The following is a 24865-nucleotide window of genomic DNA, read 5'->3' as shown; positions in this document are numbered from 1 at the left end:
TGGATGTCCCGGCAGCTGGCCTCCAAGGTAGGGGAGCACGGCCTCACTAGAGGCCTGTGCTGCTGCTTCCCTTGGCCAGATCAGCACTGGTCGGACGACGTCCCATCCGAGGCCGACACAGAGCTGCACCGGCCGGCTGTGGGAGCAGAGCTGGAGCTGAGGGTGTCTGACGGCGAGGAGGAGCTACCACCAGCCTCAGCAGGGCACCCAGAGAGAGGTCTGTGTGCAGCCCCTTCCCCTGGACTCCCTGCCCAGCCAGAGGGGGTGCTTCCTCTTGCAAATCCTGCCTCTTGTTTTTTCAGGTCCCTCCCGAGTCTCCAGCCCCACCCGGTCCCCTGAGGAGCCCACAGGCCTGTCCTCCCCAGCCCACAGCCCCGGGGCACAGGTAAGGGTTTGACCCACTGCCTCCAGTGCCGACGGGGCTGTTGGAAGCAGGAGTGGCTGGGGCTCCAGCCCCATCTGGCCCACTGTGTCCCGGTACCACAGCAAGCTGAAACAGCAGGATTTGTGGAATCACTGGTTTGAGTAACAGATTTGTTTCTTCTCAGTGTTATATTCAAATGACTATGCTTTTCTGAATTAAAAATGTGTGTCTGGGTTACCAGGGGTGTTCACACCACACAGTGCAAGATGCTCCCTAAATAGATAGTAACACTGTTTCCTGTGGAGCACATATTAGGGGAGCCGTCTGCAGGGAGGCCAGAGCTGGAGGCCGGGCTGCTTGACTTGGTCTTTGGGTCCTGAGGAGCAGGTGACTTGGGTGATTTCCCCTGAGATGAGTCCAGGCGTGGTGGGAAAGAGAGCCTGGAGGCAGAGTGTAACTAACACTTTCCCGCCTCACATCAGAGACCCCGGCAGGCTAGGGCACGTCGTGCTGTCCTTTGGCTGGTGTCATTTCAGGGCCCGAAGAACAAGGTGCACTTGGGATGAACCCAGCCTGAAAGCTGCCTGTGTGCACTGGGTGAGGGGCTCCAGAGCTGGACAGGGCAGAAGAGGAGGCGTCCTCCTGGCCCTCGACTATGGCCCCGAGGATGGAGAGGCTGCTTCAGGAAGCTCGGGCCCTTGGTGGGAGAGCGCGCCTGTCACAGCCCTGCCTCCTGAGTGGCTCCTGTCACCTCGCTTTCCCGCAGAGCGCCCGTCCCCCCCTTGCCACTGTGGTCACCGGGGTAGGGTCACCCGCCGAGAGTCCTCTGCTGGAGCCCTCGACCCCGCCAGCGGAGCCCGAAGCTCGCCCTCCCATCCGATCACAGCCTGAAGCCAGGACGCCGCCCTCGCCTGCCAGCCCCCAGCGCCAGTCCCTGCCCGCCCCACTGCCCATCTGCTCCCAGCCTCAGCCATCCCCTGAGGCCACCGTGCCATCCCCCACCCTGTCCCCCATCCGCTCCCAGCCCGTGCCGGCCAGAACCTCCACCCCTCTGGCCCCCCTCCCTGTGAAGAACCAAGGGGTCACCAAGGACACACTGGGCAGCCCCCTCGCTGGGGACGAGGCCCTGAAACGCAGCGACCTGGTGGCCGAGTTCTGGATGAAGAGTGCCGAGATCCGCCGCAGCCTGGGGCTCACGCCCGTGCGCCGGAGCCCAGGGTCTGAGCCTGCCTTCCAGTCCCCTCCCCTGAAGGCCTATCCAGCAGAGAAGGCCCCCCAGAGTGAGGGGCTCCGGCTCCTAAAACCTCCATCTGTCCCCAGGAAACTGGGGCTGCCCACCGCCGAGGGTGCCCAGCCCTGCCCGCCCACCCCTGTGTCCCCTCCCGACAGGGAGCCGAAGGTCCCCCGGGAGGAGCACAGAGACCTGTCCAGCAGCTCAGGGCTGGGCCTGCAGGGTAGCTCCTCCCGCACCAGGACACCGGCCAGCCAGAGCTTCAACACCTCCGACTCCACCATGCTCACGCCCCCTTCCAGCCCGCCACCCCCGCCTCCTGATGAGGAGCCCGCTACCCTTCACAAGAAACCAGCCCTGGCAGGGCAGCCTGTGGCCTCGACACCCACACCCCCGTCTGCCTGCGTGAGGCCCCCACGGGAGCCCACCCAGCCCCCCCAAGAGGAGGCGCGGAAGTCTTTTGTGGAGAGCGTGGATGAGATCCCCTTCGCAGATGATGTGGAGGACACGTATGATGACAACACGTGTGATGACCGCACGGAGGACTCGAGTCTGCAGGAGACCTTCTTCACACCCCCCTCCCACTGGCCCCACCCCAAACCGCCCTTGGCTGCAGAGAATGGCCGGGGGCCGGAGAGTGGGGTCCCATTGCAGAAGCGGGGGCTGCCGCTGGTCTCGGCCGAGGCCAAGGAGCTGGCGGCCGAGCGCATGCGGGCTCGGGAGAAGTCGGTGCGGAGCCAAGCACTGAGGGACGCCATGGCCCGGCAGCTGAGCAGGATGAAGGAGATGGACGTAGCAGCTGCAGCCCCCGGGACCCCCAGGACCCCCGCACCCCGCAGAGCCGCTGCTGTGCCCCCCAAGGGCCCCGAGGAGCCTGCCCCGAGGCAAGAAGCCACAAGTGAGGAGGTGCTGTCCCCTCCCTCAGACTCAGGGGGCCCGGATGGCTCGGTCACCTCGTCAGAGGGCTCCAGCGGGAAAAGCAAGAAGAGGTCGTCCCTCTTCTCTCCTCGGAGAAGCAAGAAAGAGAAGAAGCCCAAGGGCGAGGGCCGGCCCCTGGAGAGGCCTAGCCCCGGCACTCTGGAGGAAGTGGCCGCCAAGCCCAGGTCTCTGTGGAAGTCCGTCTTCTCTGGGTACCGGAAGGACAAGAAGAAGAAGAACGACGGCCGGTCTTGCCCCAGCACCCCTTCCAGCGGGACCACAGTGGATGCCGGCAAGCCCAGGGCATCTCCCGTCTCAAGAGCAGGTTCGGCAGTGCAACCCCACCCCCGCCTTGGGCACAGCTTGGGGTGCAGGCTCTCCTGTCCCCACGGTTCCCTCCGAAGACCCCCTGCCTGTACCGCCCTGCCTCCCCTGGGGTTTCCTAGGGAGGAGGCCGCTAAACTTAGGATGTTCCAAAACAAGCGAGTGGCTGGGCAGGGGCCATGGTGTGGCTGTGCTTCCTAGGGAAGGTGCTGCAGCTGGACACGGCCTGTTGGTGCGTGGGGGCTCCTGCCTGGGTGCGTGTCAGCATCCAGGCCTGTGACTCCGGGTGCGGGGACAGACCCAAACTGGGGGGAACCACACCTCACTCCCCACCTAGGTCACCGGGGGGTTGGCCCACTGGTCACGATCTGCTTGGCCCTGCCTCCAGAGCTGCGGACCCGGCGCCAGCTGAGCTGCTCGGAGGACTCGGACCTCTCCAGCGATGACGTCCTCGAGCGGACCTCCCAGAAGTCCAGAAAAGAGGTGGGCGGGCTGTGGCCGTGACTGTCCCTTGTTCAGCCCCCACCCCCACCCCCGGACCCCAGCCAGCCCAGTGGTCACCCCCTGCTCCCACACTCACTGTGCCCGCAAGGCACACCTTTGCAGGAGCAGCTGTTACCCTACTGGAGCACATCCGCCTTCCTCTTGGTGCGTAGACCCCCAAGTCTGTCCCGTTCACCTGTGCTGTTCCTCCAGCCGCATCAGGCAGTGTGGCTTCATTCAGAATAGAAGCACCTGTTTACTTCAGGCAAGACTTCCTCCAGGAGCCTCGGAAGTAATGCTCATCTGAAGAAAGGGGCTTTTGATTACAAATAGAAAAGTAAAAGGACCCTGGCTTTTCTTTTTCCTTCTTTGCGTTCCCCCTACAAGCCAGAGACTTGGGGAGAACATGTGACCACGTTTACCCCCAGTCTTAAGAAAGCAGATGTCGTTATGTGGGAAACCGTAGGACGGTGGTCTCCGCAATAAAGACTGCCCCACGTCCTAGCTGCCCAGCAGTCAGTGTGCAGCTGGCCTCCATCCCTCCCCCATGGGGCACGCCTCCCGTGGGGCTCCTGCAGGGATGAGGGCTGGGCGTCTGTGCACACCGGCCCAGCCAGCTGCTGACCAAGGAAACCCTCTTGTCCCCTCCAGCCGAGAACTTACACTGAGGAGGAGCTGAATGCCAAGCTGACCCGACGTGTGCAGAAGGCAGCTCGGAGGCAGGCCAAGCAAGAAGAGCTGAAACGGCTGCACCGCGCCCAGGTAAGGGCAGCAGAGCCTCCCATCTTCCCAACCTGCTGCCCGCATCCACACAAGGGCGAGGGAGGAGGCGGGGCGGAGCCACTGTCCCCTGGCCTGCGCCTCTGGCTCGATGCAGCTGTAGAAGCCTGCCCAGCCTGGGGTCTCCCAGGTTCCCAGCTCTGGAATAACCACCGTAAACCAGCCAGTCCGGCTGGCCTCTGACACACCTGGGTTTACAGGTTGGCGCTGTCCTCAGGCCCAGGCCTTCTGATGTTTGTTTCTCCCTTTTAACAAAAAATAATTTTTTAATGTAAAGTATTCCCTGGTGGCTCATTGGTAAAGAATCTGCCTGCCAGTACACAAGACACGAGTTCGATTCCTGGGTCGGGAAGATCCCCTGGAGAAGGAAATGGCAGCCCACTCCAGAATTGCCTGGAAAATACTATGGACAGAGGAGTCTGGCTAGTACAGTCCATAGGGTCACAAAGATTCAGACACAATTTAGCAACTAAACAACAACAGACTAGGGCTTCTGGGTGCAATGTCCTCCCAGGGGTCCAGTATCCTCAAGAAACCTTGTTCCTTGCAGAGCGTGGCTGGTCCACACCACATGGGTGCTGCTGTTTCTTTCTTGAATTGAAGTATGCTTGTGTGCTAAGTTGCTTCAGTCTTGTCTGACTCTTTTCAACCCTATGGCCTGCAGCCCGCCAGATTCTTCTGTCCATGGGATTCTCCAGGCAAGAGTACTGGAGTGGATTGCCATACCCTCCTTCAGGGGATCTTCCCAACCCAGGGATCAGACCTGTGTCTCATTATGTCTCTTGCATTGGCAGGCAGATTTGGTGCCGCCTGGGAAGCCCTAATTGAAGATAGCTGGTTTACAATGTTATGCCAATTTCTGCTGTACCGCAAAGTGACTCAGTTATACACACATAGACATTCTTTTTTTTTTTTTTTAATCTTTTCTATGAGAGTTTATCCCAGAAGATTGGCTACAGTTCCCTGTGCTATATAGTAGGCTCTTGTTATATCCTTCCTGTATATAATACTTTGCACCTCTTACTCCAAATTCCCAGTCCTTCCCTGTTTACTCCCCACCCCTTTGGCAGCTGCAGGTCTGTGCTGGGTGTTTTTTACTCTTGTGGAAGCAGGGTTTCCAGACTGTCAGGAAGCCCTGCTGGAGCATTCTCAGCCTCTCTGTGTGCCCCGGACAGCCACCCAGATCCCAGCGTCCTGGCTACCTGAGGGTTCACCCCCGTCCCCGCTCCTCTCCCCTCCCCTCCTCCCTCACTGTGTGTGTCTTCCTCACCCTCCCCCCTCACTGCGTCCACCCCTCCCCCCTCACAGTGTCCACCCCTCCCTCTTACACTGTGTGTCCACCCCTCCTCCTCACATTCACACTGTGTATCCACCCCTCCCCCTCACACTGTGTCCTCCCCTCCCTCCCACACTCAGTGTCCTCCCCTCCCCCCACCCTGTGTCCTCCCCTCCCCCCACACTGTGTCCTCCCCTCCCCTCACACTGTGTCCTCCCCTCCCCTCACACTGTGTCCTCCCCTCCCCCTCACACTGTGTCCTCCCCTCCCTCCCACACTCAGTGTCCTCCCCTCCCCCCACCCTGTGTCCTCCCCTCCCCCCACACTGTGTCCTCCCCTCCCCTCACACTGTGTCCTCCCCTCCCCCTCACATTCACACTGTGTCCACCCCTCCTCCTCACACTGTGTCCTCCCCTCCCCTCACACTGTGTCCTCCCCTCCCCCTCACATTCACACTGTGTGTCCTCCCCTCCTCCTCACATTGTGTCCACCCCTCCCCCTCACACTGTCCACCCCTCCCCCTCACACTGTCCACCCCTCCCCCTCACAGTGTCCTCCCCTTCCCCTCACACTGTCCACCCCTCCCCCTCACACTGTCCACCCCTTCCCCTCACACTGTCCACCCCTCCCCCTCACACTGTCCACCCCTCCCCCTCACAGTGTCCTCCCCTCCCCCTCACACTGTCCACCCCTCCCCCTCAGTGTCCTCCCCTCCCCCTCACACTGTCCACCCCTCCCCCTCACACTGTCCACCCCTCCCCCTCACAGTGTCCTCCCCTCCCCCTCACACTGTCCTCCCCTCCCCCTCACACTGTCCTCCCCTCCCCCTCACACTGTCCACCCCTCCCCCTCACAGTGTCCTCCCCTCCCCCTCACAGTGTCCTCCCCTCCCCCTCCCCCTCACAGTGTCCTCCCCTCCCCCTCACACTGTCCTCCCCTCCCCCTCACACTGTCCTCCCCTCCCCCTCACACTGTCCACCCCTCCCCCTCACAGTGTCCTCCCCTCCCCCTCACAGTGTCCTCCCCTCCCCCTCCCCCTCACAGTGTCCTCCCCTCACCCCTTACACTCACTGTGTGTCGCCCGCAGATCATCCAGCGGCAGCTGGAGCAGGTGGAGGAGAAGCAGCGGCAGCTGGAGGAGAGGGGGGTCGCCGTGGAGAAGGCGCTGCGTGGGGAAGCAGGTACCGCTGGGCCTAGAGGACAGGGTCCTCGGGAAAGCCCCGCCCCACCCCCCACGGGAGGCTAGCTGCCGCGGAGTCAGTGGCTGTCCAGCAGGATTCTCTGGGACTCTCCGGTCACTGGGATCTGGGGCTTCCTGTGAAGCAAAGGAGGAGAAAGGCCTATGCGTCTGGGGCTCCCCGAGCCTGGCCCCCACCCCCCCGTCTCAGGGCTCCCCCTGCCCTCGTCCCCCATGTCTGCTGGTGATGCCCCGGGCCTCCCCCTCCCTCCCCTCCCCATCGTCTCCCCAAGAAGACAGCGGCTGGGAGCAGGGCAGGCAGTGACAAGGGGCCATCACAGAACTGCACGTGCAGCTCCCCACCCCTCCCACGGGCCCTGCTGTGGGTGGCATCACAGACACCCCAGGGTGGACCAGGCTCGGTCCTGGGGGCGGGCAGTTGGGGCACAGCAGGGTAGAGCCTGGGAAGAGGCTGTGAGGGCCGTGTGCTGGGGCAGACCATGGGGGCCATGCGGTCAAACCACTCTCCCCAGAGCCTGCAGGGAAAGCAAGGAGGCACCCAGCGCCCAGGATGGCCTCTTGGTTCAGGACCTTGAACCCCTGGACCAGCCCCACTGCAGCCCCACCCCCACTCGAGGGACTCTTCCCTGCATTCCCCAGCGTCCCCGAGTCTGGAGCCTCCACCCTTTTGTGGAGAGCACCGCAACCAGGGTCAGAACGGGCTCATGCAGCCTGCAGTGAAGACAGGTGCTGTGGTGGTTGTGCTCCGGGGTGGGGTGGAGTGTCTCCGGGCAGGTGGGCTGAGGATAAACCAAAGAAGAAGCAGGAAGAGGTGGCCACCAGTACAGTCATCGCTGCCTCTGATCTTGCTGGAAGACTGACCGACAGCTGGCCTCCGAGTGAGTGCCTGGTGTCAGGACGCATCTGTGGGGTTCTGGAGGCCCGGCGCTCGGTGTGGAGCCAGGCAGGCACGAAGGAAGTCTCCTGTCCAGGGCCTTCCTGCCCGGAATTCAGCCAGCGGTCGACGCAGGGTGACCTTCAGGTGAAGAGGGGATGAGGCAGAAAGATGAGCTGTGATGTCTTGGTCTTGCCTGATCCTGGACTCTGTGCCACCAGAGTGAAAACTAGACCCTGTGTCCAGGAGTGGGGGCTCAGGTGAACGGGCAGTGCCCCCACGCTGCATGCCCTGACCCCGGCCTCCTCAGTCAAGCCTTGACCGCCTGGAGGGAGCTGTCCTGTACCTGGTGTGAATGGGGACCCGCAGCTGTGCCTCTGCTGCTGTCTCTGCTGGCTGAAGGTCCTAGGAGGGCCCTGGGCCCTCGGATTCCACCTGCCGTGGCGGAAGGTGGTCCCTCACAGGGACCTCATCCTGGCATATGTTCCCCACAGCACTCATGGCCCTGCTGGCTGCCCATGGTGGGTCCTTGACAGCCCCTCGGCATTTCCTTATCAGGCTGCTGCCTGCCAAGGGGCCAGAGGAAAGGGCCCACTGGAGACTGGCCTGGGGTTTTGCTGAAATTCCTCTTTCTAGTTGTTTAGATAATTACCCCTTTGCAAACATATACAACCAGAATTTCATCTGTGTCAGTGGATTTCAAGCTGTTTTATCAACAGCAGAATCTTTTTACAAGATAAATTATGGTTTCAAGTTTAAAGTGAAAAAAAAAAAGTTACTCTTAAATGTTAATGAACACAGATTGGAAAATGCAGGTTGTGGTAGAGAACTGCAAGGCTAAGAACCTCAGTATCCAGTCCAGCCCTGGTTGCATGGCGGGCACCCTGGTGTGCAGAGGTGGTGATTGTAAATGGAAGCAGGTCATGTACAGCCATGGGAATTCAGCGTGTGCACAGTGAGAATGGTCTAGGCATCTGAAGCTTAAAGTTGGAGCTGCTGTCACAGCAGAATCGCTACGGATCCAACTGCAGTTTAGATTCCTGGGGAAGAACAGACCTCAGATATATGCTCCCAAACATGCAATGAACCCAGAGCCAGCTGTACTGTGAGTCATGTCACCTGGAGGGCCGGCCTGTGCCTGGAGGGTCAGCCTGTGCCCGGAGGGTCAGCCTGCACTTGGAGGGTCACCCTGCGCCCGGAGGGTCAGCCTGCGCCTGGAGGGTCAGCCTGTGCCCGGAGGGTCACTCTGCGCCTGAAGGGTCAGCTTGCGCCTGGAGGTTCACTCTGCGCCCGGAGGGTCAGCCTGCACCTGGAGGGTCAGCCTGCGCCCGGAGGGTCAGCCTGCGCCTGGAGGTTCGCCCTGCACCAGGAGGGTCAGCCTGCGCCTGGAGGGTCAGCCTGCACCTGGAGGGTCAGCTGGTAGGATGCTTTGAGAGGTGGGTTCCGTGAGTGAGACTGCTCACAGGCTAGGACTTAAGTTGATGAATGAAGTGTCCTGACAGGCTGGATGGACACACACACACAGGGCAGAGGAAGCCTGGTGGTCCTGGGGCCGCACAGAAGCAAGTTGACCTGACAGCACAGGTCAGCGTGGTGATGGGCTTCCGTGGGTCACAAGCTAGTGGATCACAGATTCGAATGTGGTATGTCCTATTGAAATTTATTGCTGAATTAGAAGTGGCTGTGAGTCAGGTATTGGGAGAGCCCAGAACGCCACCTGCAGAGCCCGGGCATTCCAGAGAGCAGGATGAAAACCAGAGTTCTGATCCAGAGTCCACTAAGCAAGACTTTCCAGCACTTCTGTCCAAATGTGCATCCCCGGTTCATATACAGGCAGTGGTACCTCTGTTGGGAAATTCCCACAATGCATTTCGGAAACAGGATGGAGTAGCTGGACACAGGAACCCGGAGCTTTGCTTTCTTCATTTCAAGCACCTCACTTCCTCAGTTGTGTTCCCACCTGGCTACATCGTCTTCTCTTGGGCTTCATGTCCCTTTGCTCTCGCTGGTGTGCTTGCCGGTGGCCGAGCCCTTGAGGACGCCCCTGTGGGCTGAGCAGCACTGGTCAACTCCTTTCCTGAACCAGCCATGCGGTCTTAGTCCATGGGTTCTCTGAGGTGTCAGTGTTGGCTGAGCTGCCCTCCAGAGAAGGCTGACGTGCATCCAGACAGTAGGTCTGGGGTCAGAGCCTCAGAGAAGACCGAGATTCCCGAGGTGTGTGGTCTGGAGCAGCTGGGAAGCCCTCTTTATTTTCGGAACCTACTGGGACAGCCTCGTTCAACATTCTGGTGTCTGTGTCCCCCACGGGGAGCTCTCATGTGGAACTGGAGGCTGCCGGGACCAGCTGTTGGGTTGTGAGATGAGGAGGAAAGGGTGTTAAGCTGCAGCTGACTGCGCTTGCACTTGTTATGGTCCTGGGGTAACTCTTGCCGCGCTGTGATGAACAGGAGTGCTGGCGGGGCAGCTGTGGAGCGAGACGCCACTGTTTTCTGCTGTCTGGGGGCCTGACCTTGAGGGCCACAGAGCCTCTTTCACTCAGACCTGTTTAGCAGGTGTGGTTCTGCTCCACTTGGGGTCAGTATGGACAGGCGAGCTGAGAGCTAACACAGCCTCTTTAGGCGTTCACGTCTGGCCTTCAGCCTCTTAGTCTGGGGCTTCTGATACTGTGAAACTAGGGAAGTCCATAGCCTTTGACCTGCCCCTCACATTTCCTAAGTCTGAATTAGATGAGGTTGGATCCCAGCAGGATCTCCAGCAGAGCCAAGGCCCTGTCCCAGCTGCTGGTTGGCTACACGCTGCCCCCTTCCATCCCCCCCACCCCCCGCCTTGGTTTTCGGGACCACCCCAGGCACCGGGAGGCCTGTGGCCGAAGCATGTGTGTGGGGGTGCCTGGGGGAAACGCATGCTTCCTGCTGCCTCCCTGGGTGTTTCTTATGCTTCACGCCCTTGACTGCCAGGGGCTGGGGGTCCAGAGGGTTACCTGATCCAATAACGCTGCCCCGATTCCTTGTTGTAGACTTTTGGGGAGAGTCTTATTGCATTGACCTCGTCGACTTGCACCTGGGTGGTATGTATGCAGACCTGTTACAGAGCTAACCCTGCTGACTCCCCCTCCTCCCCGCCCCCGCTCACAGAGAGCAAGAAGCCAGCCTGATAACCATAACCGGATGGTAAAGCACAGGCCCTTTTCCAGCTCAGACAGAGCAGTGTGCTGACTCGGCCTCGCCATATGTGCGTGGTGGGGGAGACCTGAGACAACCCTTGTTGCTGGGCCTGAACTGACCTGAACTGGTAAATTTAGAGGTTCACCAGCTGCAGCATCAGCCTCTGATCCAATCTGCATTCCAGCCCCACTGACACCATTTGGTCGTTTGATGGTAGCAACTGGTGTGCGTGCACATATACACTCAGGCAAGCACGCACAGGCTCCACCACAATCTTCCCGAGCCCCCTCCCTCACACCTCTCCCAGGATGCCCATAGCCTCCGTCAGCACATGTTTATGCTGACCTGAAAGGTCCAGGTGCCCGGGGGAGGCGTCTGAGGATGTTCAGTTCCCCCTACTCTGTCCTGGGACTACTGTGTCCTCTTTTCACCAAACTCAGAAGTCAAGACCAGTCCTGTGTGTGTGGTCCTTGCAGCCTCCAGACCCGGGCCTGTTAGAACTGCAGAGTCTCACCCCCTCCTCCCACCCTCACCCCTGAGCTTCTGAGTCAGGGATCCTGGAGGTGAGGCCTGGTCCCCTGCTTTAGCAAGCGTCCCAGGCCACTTCTACAGTAGAACCACTGTCTCAGAGGAGTCCAGTCTGTGGGTGTCTTGCTGTACAAGGCTCACCGTTCGTGCTGGATCAGAGAAGCACCCAGGCAGGAGTATCGCCTCTGGACCTGGCTGGTGACTCCCCTGGACGGCTGCCCTCATGTCAGGAGCTGAGCCAGCAGCTACTCCCGGGGCTCCCAGGCCCAGCGCTTTCTTGGAGTCCTGCATCCTGGTCAGGTGGTCAGACCTCTTTGTCTCCCAGGCAGGCTCTGTGCCTGAAAATGGACAAGAGCGGGCAAGATCTTTCTCATTCTTTTTTTTTTTTTTTACCATAATTCCATTCTTCTAAGAGAGTCTCTTTTTGGCTCATTCATTTAAAAACCAAGCATGATTGTAACTGCAACTCAAGACAGAGCCCTGGTCCTAGAGAGGCTACACCAGTTAGGAGGCTTCCGGCCTGCTTGGGGTGGGTGTCCTGGCCTCCCCTCTGCTTTCTGATCCCAGTTCCCCGGGTCCACCCTCTCCATGGCCCTCCAGGGCTTGAGCTTCCAGTGTGCAGGTGCTGCCAGCTCATGCCCGTTGGTGCTGTAAAAGGGCTCATGCTTACACCCCAACTAACAGACCCCATCCTGACTAATGTCCTGGGCTCACTTTCTGCCTCCTCCTGACACATCTGGGAACGTCGGTGTCAATCCAAATGAATCTCAATTGTTTTGTTTAATTCAAAGTCTCCTGGGAAGGACTGTCAAACCTGTTTCTTTGAAACTGCATTCAGCCTCCCCTCCCAGCTTGAGAACGTCAGCCACACTGATGACCTCGTGTGGCCACTTTTCTTCCCTTCACTGCTGGTGCTTGAGTGATAAGATGCTGGCTGTTTCCATTTCTGTGTCCCTGGATTCCAGCTTCCAGCCTTCTGGATTTAGAATTCCAACAAGTTCCGGGGGAGAGTGAAATATGTAGAGAGAGGAGCTCAGTGTATCTCTGAATTATAAACCCCTGCTGCCCGATTCACGTCCTCACGCATCAACCCGCTGTGGCTCTAGGGTCTCCGCCCTCACATGGCAGCTACCGCCACCCACAAGTCTGGGGGGAGAAGGTAGATGTCAGAAGCAGCTCCCATTTCAGTTCCTGCTGATGTCTCCTCCACGGAGCACTTGGCAGTCTCATTATTGGGTGGAATTTTACCCTCTTGAAATCTGGAGCCTGAGATGTAGAGCCTGATCACTTGTCTGCTGCATGGGCTCAGTTGCTCAGTTGTATCCAACTGTTTGTGGCCGCATGGACTATAGCCCACCAATTTGTATCCCCAAAGGGCCACGAGAACCCAGTACCAATTGTGCTTCCTATGAGGTGAGAGGGAGAAGTCCAGGCTGAAGTCCCTGCCCAGCCCCTGCCTGTCGCACTGTCATACCCCCCTGGGGTCTTAGAGTGACTCTCAGCCGACTTAAAGGCTCCAGACCTTTAAAGTCTTCTTTTGAGCCAGAGAGTATCAAGACTCCTCTTCACAGAGCTGCACCTTGGGATTGCAGAGGACCCATTAAAGAACAGAGACAGGGTCCTGCTGCCCAGCCACCGCCCTTGTTGCTCTAGACCAGGGAGGAGACCTGGATGTCTTCAGGTGAAGACTGTATCTCTTCCAGAGAACTTTGAATTAGAGATATTCACACCCCATTTCTGGTTTCCAGACTTCACCTCTTGATTTGTACATCTCCAGGGGAAATGGAAAGAGCATGAGTGGTTTAGAAGTGGCATGAGGGACTGGGAAGGGGTTTTCATTTTTTGCCATGGGCTGTGATGGGGGTATGTGCCCACCCCGCTCTGAGCCTTCCTGTGCTGTTCGCTCCCCTGAGTTGATGCTGGGAGATTGTTGGCTGATCTGTTCTGTCTGAGCATGAGCCTGGCTCGGTTTTGCTTTTAAGAAATGTCAGTCCTTCAGATTCCCCAGCATTCCTGTGTGTGTGTGTGTGTGTATGTCCCAGTCTGTGTGTGTGCATGTCCAAGCCTGTGCGTGTATACATGTGTGTCTCAGTCTGTGTGTGCACACACACGTGTGTGTCTCCCAGCCTATGTGTGTGCACATGTGTGTGTGTGTCCCAGCCTGTGTGTGTGCACATGTGCACGCGCGCATGTCCCAGCCTCTGTGTGGGGGTGTGTCCCAGCCTGTGTGTGTGTTTGTTAGAGCTCAGTTTTCATGTGCTTTTCCCTCTTCATTTCCGCCCAGTCTAGAGGTTTGTCTCATACTGAATTTCCCAATAAGGCATCTCCCCAGCTCTATGCTTAATAGGCCAGGGCTGTCAGGGAGAACCTTCTATCCCGTCAGATGCAGCATGCCGCCATGCGGCTTGCAAACCAGCCACAGTGTTCTAGTTACCCTGAGGGTCCCTGCAGTGAGACAACGAGGCGGGAGGGAGGATGCAGTGCTTCGGACAAAGCCTGTATGAGGAAACGGGAGAGATGGAAGCAGAGAAAGAACAAGCGGAGAGGAGGAATTGCCACCAGACTGGCTGTGACTGCCCGCTGTCCACAGCCCATGGGGTCCTGCCAGCCCATGGGGTCCACAGCCCATGGGGTCCTGCCAGCCCATGGGGTCCACAGCCCATGGGGTCCTGCCAGCCACAAAAGAGGCAAGGTGATGTCGGAGCGACCCTGAGCGGGGAGATGAGACTGGCTTCAGGCCGCTTTGTGTCCCCAGCCCCGCCACTCATCCTCTCTGGTCCTCTTCATTCGGCGGGGAAGGGTGGCGCAGTGACCCTTCCAGGTCTGGCGCCCGCCCCCTCCTCGGGCTGCCTCCCTTTGTTGGGTTTGCTTCCCGAAGGAAGGCTCTCTGCACTGGGTGGGGGAATGAGGCAGATCCTGGCCGGGGTGTGCACGGTTGACCCTGCACCTCGGGCAGCCGCTGGGGCCAGTGCTGGGGCTCGACAAGGCTGCCCTTGTGCCCGTGTTTTGGTCTCTGACACGCTCTCACGCCCAGTGCATACAGCTCTCTGGAATCCGTGGGATGTGCCTCGGTGCACGATGATAAGTTGCAGCTTTTCAAACTCTTGACTCGTGTGGCCTGCCCCGATGTCGGGGAGGGTGGGTGCTGGTGACCGTCACGCCCTCAGGGCCGTGGGCCATGGGCACTCGGGGTGGTGACTGGGGTCTGTGAGTGACGCACACACAGGAGCATGACTAACAGAAGTGACTTCTGTTTGCTGTGAGAGTGGCGACCATTCTGCGCCTCCCACGGGTGACCCACATCTGTGTCTCTCACATCTCCAGACAAGACGAGATTAGCTTCAAACTGCGCCTCTGTGCCTCCCTTGCACACTTATGTCAGGTTCAGGCCTGGGGTGGAAGCTCACCTTGTTTGGTTGGTTTTTCTTCTCCTTAAAACAGTATTTATTGGTTGGTTTTCTGATTATAAAGTATACACTGCAAACACCAGAGCCCTCAGGAAGGTTCAGGAAGAGTGTCACACCCCACCTCCGGGGCTCTGGCCCTTTTGTGTCTGCACTGCCCGTTGCCACCAGGGAGCCCCTGCAGATTTCCGTCCTGAGTCCTGTCCTGTGGTCTCATGCTGTCCTCTGTACGGAAGGGCGTCTGGGACGTGCTCTCATAAAAGGGTCTAAAGCTGTGTTCCGTGATGTCTGGAAGGGGAAGCACATTCTCACCTGCAGGCACAGGCTTCCTTGTTTGGATGCGTGTGACCATGTTGAGTCCCTGACTTTGCTGATGAGCACAGATGCTGTTCCACTGTTCCCACAGCCTGTTCATGTGTAGCATCTGTCCCAGGGGGCAGCAGAGCTGGGGACCCTATTGTTTGAGGGTGTGTGCAGGTGTCTGAGCACCCATCTTGAGGCAGAGAAGGCTAGATGTAGACGAGTATAAGCTGAGGGTGTTTGTAAGAAAGAAGCTTCTTGCTTGCCTCAGTGACCAGCTGGTCATGGCCACATCTGTCCAGAACACTGAATCACTGTGATCGCTGCACATGCACCACACATACAGCCTCTGCACATACCCTCCACACACACACATGGCCTTTGAACACACACAGAGCCTGTGAACACACCCACTACACACACACAGCCTCTGCACGCACCCATCACATACACAGAGCCTCTGATACACCCACCACACACACAGAGCCTGTGATCACACCCACCACACACACACAGAGCCTGTGAACACACCCACCACAAACACACAGCCTCTGCACACCCACCACACACACACAGCCTCTGCACACCCACCACACACACACATGGCCTCTGTCCACACCCATCACACATACACAGCCTCTGCGCCCACCCACCACACACACACAGCCTCTGCGCCCACCCACCACACACACACAGCCTCTGCACCCACCCATCACACACACACAGCCTCTGCACACCCACCACACACACTCATGGCCTCTGCACACACCCACCATAAACCCAGAGCCTCTGTCTGCTTTAGTCCTGAAGTTTCGCCTGATACCAGGCTCAAAAGCCTACAGAGAACACGCAAAAGGACTTTAAAGAAAGAGAACACAGGGCACCTGCACTCGCTCCCGTCACCCGGTGACGGGCCTCCCAGCTCACATCTGCTTGGCCCTCGTGTTCACCTAAACGGGGTTCTCTCTAACGGCCCAGCCCCTGCTCCCCGCCCCGGGGGCCCTGGCTCCTGCATGTGCCTGTGGTTCTGTGATGGTCCCTTGCTGAGCAGGCCCGCTCCCTTGAGAGCCCAGGCCCCGAGTCCAGCCGTGTCCCCTGCACGCCGTCTGCTCCTGGTCGCCCCGTCCACGACCCCCCGGCTTTGTTTCTGTGAGCTTTGGACTTGTCCACAGTGTAGCAGTGTGCCCGCTGTGGTGTCGGCCCCTGGAGGAGAGGAAGGGGCAGGAGAGGGGTGGTCAGCTCTCCACGGCCACAGGCGGAGTGGTGATTCATACAGACGGGGCTGCCTCTGGGGAACTCACTGGGCCAACAAGTCCTTGCTCAGGGTCAGAGCAGAGCCGGTGTCGGCCCATCAGAGGGCGCTGCCTTTGTGGGTTCAACACCAGGAGAACCCCAGCACTTAGATTTACCCACATGGTGATCTTGAGAACTCTCACTCAGGCAGTCCTACTGGCACATTGGGTGTTTTCAAGGAGGATCCCCAAGCCCCAGAGGCGCCCATGGTCATTCTTAGCTTCCCACCCTGCCAAGCAAGGACCTGAGGAAGACAGAGTGCCCGCCTGCCCGGGCCCAGGGCTGCTCCTGACCAGTTTCTGTGCTGGATGAAGGAAGGACTGAACTCATTTGTAGATTGTGTTTCCCTTGCTTCTGCTTTTCCATTTCTTGTATTTTTTTTTCTTTTCCTCCTGTTGTTCCTTTCTCACTTTTATGCTTTTTGTCCACTTCACCTTCTCCCTGTCCCTCCCCACTTCCGAATGCCTCCTCCTCCTCTCTGTCCGTGTCGTCTCCTCCTCCTCCTCCTTGTTTGGCCCTTTTTGAAGTTGAGCCCAGTGGCGGGACTCCACGGCGTAGACCTCTCTCCTTCTGCCCTTGCTGTGTCCAGGAAGGTAACGTAACCCCCACCTCCTCCCCGCGGCCTCTCAGGGGCGTAGCGACACTAGTCAAGCAGGGACCCGAAGCCCAGCTCTTTCTCTTCTTCCTCTGACACCTGGTAGCCCTGTTACAAACCCCTGAGTATGTGGCAGTCCCTCACAAGGTACAGTATCCCTTCGACTGTCTTGGGGGGACTGGGGAGTGGGGTGAAGCCAGGGAGCAGGTCCAGCCCTCGGGCCGCTCAGGCTGCAGTGACCGCAGTTCCAGGTCACTGCTCGTGGTCGGGCCCTTCCGCCTCACATCCCGGGACGCGGGCAGTGATATGTGCTGGTGGAGTCGAGGAATACTGTCCTTACCAAGACTGATCTATGCAGATGCCCCGTTCTTTCCAGACAAGCACTGAAAGCAGACTTCTTTCCCTGTGTCTTGCTGAGTGTGTGTGTTAACTCCATCTGGTTTGCAGTCCGTTGTGGGGTGATTGTCATTGACCGCATGCGGGTGGGGCCGGGGAGTGTGGCTCCTGCTAACCCGCTAACCTTCCTCTTCCCTCCCCGGCGCTCGCTCCCCGCTGACCGCCACCAGCCACGTCCATCTCGGCCGTCCCTCTGGAGCTGGCTTGAGCAGTGAGGGAGTCATCCCGGCACCCCGGGATCACCCTCCACACCCTGTGGGTGCCCTGTGCAGAGCCGCTCAAGAAGGAATGGGCACAGCTGGACGGGGCTGCTTTCGAAGCCAAAGAGTCGAGTTGCCGGGCGGGCAGGGAGAGCTGGCCCAGCACTCAGCTCGGGCTGCACAGCGGCCAGGGCCCAGGGCAGTGCAGTGCAGTGCAGACGTGCCCTGCCCTCTGGGTTTGATCTTCCTGGGAGAGGACTTCCAACCCATGCCCCCAGAGCTCGGAGAGATCTCTTAGCTCAGCTGTGAGCAGACTTCAGGGCCCATGAGCACATGGTGTCCTTGGGAGAGGTACCAGCTGTGCTCACGTGCAGTTCCCTAGGAAGACAGCCCCCAGCTTCCCTGAGACTGAGGGCGGCTTGTAATCCGAAAACAGCCAAGAGCCACCACAGTCTGGTTTCTGCACCTGGGCGGGACCCACCACAGCCGTGGGCTTCCTGGTGTCCCCTCCGTGGTATGGCTTCTTGGAAGGCTCTTCCTTCTCTCCCTCTGCCGTGGCTGAGCCTGAAGGGGGTCAGGCCACTGCTGGTAGAGACCGAGGTGTCGGCCAAGGGGGTGTGGGCATCTGAGTGTGGGCAGCAGGGGCTCGGAAGCTGCAGCTGGGCTTGGATCAGAGGGGGGAACCTGCAGTCTCCCTGCCCTGGGAGAGACCCCCACGCCTCCTGGGGCTGTGCTGCCATGCAGGGGTTGTGGGGAACACGTGTCAGGAGCCCGAGGGGTCACAAGATTGAGAGAGGCACCTCCCTGGTCAGGATGTCAGAAACGAGGCAGCCTTGGGTCAGCAGCCACAGCGAAATGCTGGCCCCCTCACTCAAGGCTCCCAGAAAGCAAGGGTAAGTGTGCTTCTAGTCTGCCATCTGCCTCTTCATTAGACTGGTCCCCTCAGAGCAGACCTAGGACCCAGCCAGTCCCAAATACATGCGAAATGAATGGAAAAGAAAAGGAGGGCAGAGCACTGAGAACCTCCCCAGAGAAAGCAAGCGGTCCAGCAGGAGGGGCCAGGCGAGCCACTGGGGGGTGAGGGCCGGCCGAGGGGGACAGAGGAAGGCGCAGGCTGCCCTGGGGGGGCGTGGTGCCCTCGTGGCCCAAGACACACGGCCTGGCCTGGGCACAGCAGGCAGCCCTCCGCATTTGTCCCCGTGTGACAGTCCTTGGCGGGAGATGGTGGCACTGTGGCCTGACATGCCCTCTCTCGGCAGGCATGGGCAAGAAGGACGACCCCAAGCTGATGCAGGAGTGGTTCAAGCTGGTGCAGGAGAAGAACGCCATGGTGCGCTACGAGTCGGAGCTGATGATCTTGTGAGTTCCCTGGGCAGGGGTGGAAGGGGGCATGGGCCCAGGGCCTGTTGCAGCAGAAGCATAGCCCCTCCTAGTGTGGGGGATGAGGGCTGTGCCACCCCCACAAGTCACCTCCTTGTTTCCCTTTCCCCCCAAACCCCCGGAAACCCCAGTGCTCGGGAGCTGGAGCTGGAGGACCGGCAGAGCCGGCTGCAGCAGGAGCTCCGCGAGCGGATGGCGGTGGAAGGTAGGCAGGGTGGGGCAGGGCGGGCACGGGGGCTGTTGGGGCAGGCTCCCTGCCTCCGCCCTGCAGGGGACTCACCTGTGTGGTTCTGCCCAGACCACCTGAAGACGGAGGAGGAGTTGGCAGAGGAGAAGAGGATCCTGAACGAGATGTTGGAGGTGGTGGAGCAGAGAGACGCCCTGGTGGCCCTGCTGGAGGAACAGCGGTTGCGGGAGAAGGAGGAGGACAAGGACCTGGAGGCCGCCATGCTGTCCAAGGGCTTCAGCCTGCACTGGTCCTGAGCACCCGCCCAACCCTGGCTGGTCTGTGCACTGCCTGAGCCGGGCTGCTTCTCCCAGATCCCCCGCCCGGACCCCAGGTCTGAGTGGGCCTGGCGCCTCCGGGGAGTTTGCACTCAGGTCCATGTGGCTCTGAGAAGGGTTCAGGCACCTGAGCTATGGGGAGCCCTGGGTGAAGCTGGTTGTCCAGCGGCTCAGTCTTCTTGGAGGAAGCCCCCTGCCCACCCACTCCAGAGCGCGAGAGTGTAGGGGCGTGCCCAGGAAAGGTGTCTGGGAGGACGTAGTGACCACGCTCCCCTGGCACCATGCGGAAGTGGATGAGAAGCCCAGCCCACACCCCAGGCCTCTCCTGGCTGTGCCCTGCGGCTGCTGCATTTGCTTTTAATTCACAACACTGGAAAATACTGACTTTGGGGTCAGGCAGGGCCCCGAGTTCTGGCCCCGCTAGCAGGCTGGCCTTGCCATGGACGCCTCGCGGCGGGTGGGAGGCCATCCTCCACGCCTGGTTCCTGTGCTTGCACCAAACAAGGCTGACAGCCTGGGAGATGCAGCCTCTGGGGACCCTCTTTGTCAATTAACTTATTTTTTTATACTTGAAGAGAAGCAGCTTCACTTTTGTATCTTTACTGGGACCCTGATGCCCCGGCACCTGGGTTCGGGGCGTGGAGCTGGGTCCCATCTGACTGCGCTGCCCTCCATTCATCACCCCCTTCTTCCTGGGGCTGACCGGAGCCCTCCTGTCAGAGAGACCCTGTGTGGGTCCCCAATACGCTGCTCCCATCCCCTGTGCCTGGCCCCAGGTGTCCACGTCTGTACCGCTCACTCATCAAGGATGTACTTGAGCTGCTGGAGGCCAGGCCACGGGCCAGGTACCGCTCAGAATCCTCCCTGTTGAAATCCCAGGTCCATAGGACCTGTGTTTTTCTCCATTTTGGAGCCAAGGTCTCATCTCCCACGTTGACTGAAGACGGTTTAGGCCGTGGCACCAGCGTGAGGGACCCTGCTTGGTGAGGCCCGGACCCAGCAACCGGAGCTGCGGTGACAGCATGCAGACGGGACTCTGGTCGGGAAGTCACATACACACACACACACACACACACACACAAACACGGCAGCTTCTGCCCAGCCCTCTGCTCACGCCTCTTAGTGGGGAGGCACTCTCGGGCCATGGTTCGGCCAGAGGCTGACCGTGTCCAGCTCCCAGAATCTGCAGTGGCCGTGCCCATCTGCAGAAGAGCTCGGTCGGTGCCAGGCTGGTCCCGAGACCCTCCAGCCCGCCTGGTGGAGCAGGACCACACGCCGGAAAGGGAGGCTGTAGGGGCAGGATGAGGGGCATCCGTACCAGCCTCGGAACGTCCTTGGGGAACCACATCGTGCCTCAACTTGAACACATTCATTCTCACTGCAAAGGAACAGAGAACTGTCTTCTTGAGTCTGTCCCAAAGCTGTCGTCTGTCACCCCCTGGAATCCAGGGGGCTTGTGGCTCTGACCCTCACTTCCTGCTTGTTGAGGCAGAGCCTCTGTTTCTGTCCTCCTTTCTTAACAGGGGAGCAGAGGGTGTTCTAGATTCCATCTTTAAACCCCAGCCTTCCGATAAAACTGGGCTTGGGACAGGATTCACCGCCTGTGTGGCCTTTGCCAACCCTTCCCACCCACCACCCGGTGCACCGTGACTGCCAGGCCCGCCTGCGAGCCTGTCCACCCAGGACGAGGACGCGTTTATGAAGTAGCCAGAAGGGACGCGGCACTGCCCCGCGGAAGCGCACTGTGCCTGCCGACATGAGGAAGGCCTGGAGCTGCAGAGAAGTTCAGAAATGCTCCCCAGCTCCCTTCTGCGGTGCTGCGACTTCGGGTTCCAGTAGAGCACTTTTTCTGAACGCTCCATTTCATAACCACTAGTGTGCAGGTTGTCGTAGTGCCTGCTGACAGGCTGCTGCAGTTTCCAGCTCTGGGGATGCACAGCTCCTGTCCCGTCCCCACGCGGGCAGGGCCGCAGGAAGTCTCCCTCTGCAGCGCTGGGTGTGAGTGAGCCCACGCCACAGCCAGGGCTCAGCCTGCTCAGATGGCGTCTTCCAGCCTTCGCCCCAGGAGCCATCCTCCAGCTGCCCTGACCAGCAATGAGAGGCTATTCCCGATCTTTTCAAAGAGCAGGATTTTTTTTCAGTAGGGCAGAAAGTGGAGTTTACAGAAAACAACTTTAGAGGTGGAAACAACACCTACAAAGGGGAATGGGCCATTTTATGCGCAATAAAAGTTTCTAAAAGAAACGCAGAGTGTGTGTTTTAACTCACTCTCCTGAAGTTGATAGGACCCTGGGCACCGCCCTTCAGGGGTGGTGTCCACACGTGGCAGCGTGCCTGTGGGTTTGAAGAATGCACATTTGTGCCTTTTCAGCCAGTTTTATTTTTGTTCATATTATTCTGTCTCCGTCACCCACCGAAACCACTTGAGCAGGTGTGTGGAGCGACCAGGGGGTACGAGGCTGCCCTTCAGAGCGGGGCCAGCAGTGTGTCCTCCTTGTCAGGGTGACCCCGAGGCCCGCAAGCTGGTGCCAGGAGGGTCTGCAGCCTCCAGGCCTAAGTCGGTGAGATGTGTTGACCTCCCCAAGTGCATTCGGGGTGCAGGGGCTGAGAGAGGCCTGACGTCCTGGCCCCTGTGCGCTCCTTGGTGTGCTGACCGCAGGGGTGTGGCACCTCCTTCATCCCAGAGCAGATCCCCAGGGCACAGGTTGCCCTTGGCAGTGGCAGTGGGTGGGCCAGCACTGAGCAAGGCAGCTACTTCCCGGAGCCTCTGGCACCGTGTGGGCATCGGGCAGAAAGGAGTCAGAGCGTGACCTGACGTTCTGGGCAGGAGGTGTGGGTTGGGCCGGTGCCTGCAGGGGAGGGCCGTGCTGACCCCCTTTGGTTCCTCGGGGCCCTTGATTAGAGCTGGAGATGGGCAGGGTTGGCTGCGGTGCCCACGTTGCAGGAAGCGGTGGTGGCTTCAGGCTGACAGCGGAGGGCAAGCCGCCTGGAGCTGCTACCGTTCCCTGTGAGGACCCACCTCATCTGTGGCTCCGAGTCTATCCAGAGCCTGGTGGCCACGGCCCTGTCACAGGAGCTGCAGTGGGAAGTGGGAAGCACACACAGGCTGTCTCTCTGATCAAAAGACTCTCCCCGTGGGACGCTCAGTGAGGAGAGAGGAAGCCATCCGTCCTGGTAGCTGGGCCAGGGCAGGACACACGGGCCTCCCGCATGGCTCCCAGACGGCCTGTGGCTGCGGGCTTGGCAGGTGGCGTTTGGTGGCATCCCCACCTCCCATGTCCCCTCCCCGAGGTGGCCTGGCAGCTGGGACTTCATCTGGCAGTGGAGCCCCAGATGCTGTGGATCTGAGGGGCCACCTGCTCGCAGGAAGACGCAGAGGGAGATGACGGCCGGCGCACACACCGCCCCATCCCCACGCTGCCTCTCAGAGCTGGGTGCTGGTTCTGGGGTGGGACCAGGCTGGATGGGATCCAAGCCAAGGACCTTACCCCAGCAGTGCATGGCCTGATTCCTGGAGACTAGTTCGCAAAGGCCCCAAAGGGCTGAGGCGCCTGCATCTTGCATGTACCTCACCTGGCATGACTTGATGTTCTCCTCGGAAGGTTGGAGACCCAGGAGGACAGAGGAGCTGGTCCCTCCAGCCCAGGGCTACCTCACGCAGTCTGTCTCACAGAGTTGCAGTTTACTTGTGATGATTTTAAATGCGGGCCCAAATCTCTGTTTCATCCCAGGAACTTAGTTTACTGTTCTGCAGAGACAGCATCTCAGGACGTTCCGAGGGGCCACCACCAGGAGAGCATGAGGCTGGATGATGCTAGGCCTTCCACAGTCAGCTGGAGGGGACCTCCCAGAAGGCCTCCATCCCTATTCCTGGAAGTTCCGGAGAGTAGCCTGGGCTGCCAAGTTTTCCGGTGGAGAGATGTCCGGAAAAAGCCTCCAGAAGAGCCAGGTGTCTTCACCCTCCTAGGGAGGGTTGCAGAGGTAAACAAGGATGAGACCTGTTGGTGGTGACCATGTCCTTGGCGGGAAGGAGGGGGAGCAGCGAGGAAGTGGCAGGGCTAAAGTCAGGTGCTATTTCTCCTTCTGTGTGGAAGAGGATCTATTTCCCACTTAATAAGCAGATGCACACCCTCGGGGCAGGACTCCCCCATTAAAGCCCCTGCAGGCCCCCCGACTAGTGGGCATCCAATGGGGCCAGGCTGCCATGTCTCAACACCCCCCAGCGTCCCTGCCCCCAACAACCTCCACTCCCTCCTCTGCTGCAGGTCTGGAAGGAGTGGTCAGTAGAACAGGGCCTTCTGCCCCAAGCTCTTTGTCCAGGCTGAGGACAGCCGCTCCTCCAGCATCTCCCAGGGGCCCTGGGGTGGGGTGGTGGGAGGAAGCTCACCTCTGCTGCTGGAGAAGCTGGGTGGGAGGGTGAGGGATGAAAAGACTTGTCGGAACAACTAGGAGCCCGCTGGTGTCACCTGGGCTCTTCCCTGGAGTTGATTCTGACCACAGTCAGGCCATGGGGCCCAGAGGGTCCCTGTGGAATTTTCTCAGGCACCAGGCAGTCCTGTGGAAGTGACTCTGCTCTGGTTCCCGGGGTGGAGGCCTCCCTGGTTAATGTTGGTTGTTGGCTGGAGCTTTGCCACTCCAGGGCCGGCAGCTCTCCTCCCCCTCTCCACCGGCAGGATTTGCACTACTGTCCTCTCTCCTGACTCTGCTGCCTGTCCTTCAAGGTCCAGAGCCTCGACTGTCTTGGTGGGAAAGCACCTTGGAGGTTGGGAGCTGGTCCACCCCTGCCCAGGCCCAGACCTTTCTCCATGGTTGGGGTGGTGGCCCCTTCCAATCAGCCACTCACCCTCTGCCTCCACTCCCTGGCCTCCCACAGTGGCCCCTCGGAGTGGGGCAGGGAGCACAGAGGAGTACCCTGCAGGGCCCTGGTGCCGGAAAGTGCTCTCCCAGCCTCTGCTGGTCTGGCTGACGGTCTAGAGCTGAGAGGGCCCAACCTGCAGGAACTGACTGTCAGTTCCGATCCCTGCAGTGAAGCGCTGGGGTAACTGAGATGGAGGAAGTCTTGACCCCACAGATTAGCAGTCAGGTGGGTGCCAAGTGGGAGGAAGTGGTGTCTGGGAGCCCTAGAGGCAGGACAGGGGCATCTTGGGAGGGGCATCCAGGGGTGGGGCATGAGCTCAGCTGCTGCCTAGAGCCTCCACCCCAAAGGGATTTGTTTTTGGGAAGTCAGGCCTCACTTTCTAGGTTTCAAGGGACACGAGCCCATCAAAACAGCAGCAACAGTATGCACGGCCCCTCAGAGTCCTGAACTCAGCCCTGCAGGCTCCCAGGGCCCTTGGCTTGTCCTCCCAGCCCAGGCTCCATGGTGGAAGCAGCTCAGGAGGAAGGTAGGAGACGTCCCTGTGCCCGTCTCCTCTTCCTGCCCCTTCAGAACCCAGCGCCGTCTGCCTGGATCACCTTCCAACCCCTTACTTCTGACTCCTGGCCACCCAAACAACAGCTTGATATTTGTACACGTTACAAATCGATCACCAGTTGGTCTAGTTAACATCCATCACCTCACATACTGAAATTTTTTTTTTCTCTAGATGAAAACCTGTAAGGTCTACTCTCTCAGCAACTTTCATGTACACAGCACAGCAGTGTGAACCAGTCC

General features: G+C 59.5%; 1 protein-coding gene across 12 annotated transcripts in view; it reads left to right on the top strand.

The window, feature by feature from the left end:
- The window catches only part of MICAL3 (microtubule associated monooxygenase, calponin and LIM domain containing 3), a 142150-nt gene extending 120713 nt beyond the window's left edge, over nucleotides 1-21437 (top strand). For 8 of the 12 annotated variants that reach the window (XM_065943433.1, XM_065943425.1, XM_065943375.1 and 5 more), the window contains 11 exons: nucleotides 80-217; nucleotides 303-385; nucleotides 1131-2838; nucleotides 3226-3320; nucleotides 3972-4082; nucleotides 6464-6557; nucleotides 10465-10515; nucleotides 16665-16730; nucleotides 18588-18687; nucleotides 18840-18913; nucleotides 19007-21437. In XM_065943433.1, coding sequence (XP_065799505.1) covers nucleotides 80-217; nucleotides 303-385; nucleotides 1131-2838; nucleotides 3226-3320; nucleotides 3972-4082; nucleotides 6464-6557; nucleotides 10465-10515; nucleotides 16665-16730; nucleotides 18588-18687; nucleotides 18840-18913; nucleotides 19007-19191 — 2705 coding nt within the window. In that variant the 3' untranslated portion in view covers nucleotides 19192-21437. The remainder of the gene's footprint in view (nucleotides 1-79; nucleotides 218-302; nucleotides 386-1130; nucleotides 2839-3225; nucleotides 3321-3971; nucleotides 4083-6463; nucleotides 6558-10464; nucleotides 10516-16664; nucleotides 16731-18587; nucleotides 18688-18839; nucleotides 18914-19006) is intronic. The other 4 variants (XM_065943443.1, XM_065943413.1, XM_065943386.1 and 1 more) reach the window with 3 other exon arrangements.
- The last annotated feature ends 3428 nt before the right edge of the window (nucleotides 21438-24865 follow it).

This window comes from Muntiacus reevesi, chromosome 1, assembly GCF_963930625.1.
Source record: "Muntiacus reevesi chromosome 1, mMunRee1.1, whole genome shotgun sequence".
In the NCBI taxonomy this organism is placed as follows: domain Eukaryota; kingdom Metazoa; phylum Chordata; class Mammalia; order Artiodactyla; family Cervidae; genus Muntiacus; species Muntiacus reevesi.
This window is presented reverse-complemented; position numbering and strand designations above follow the sequence as displayed.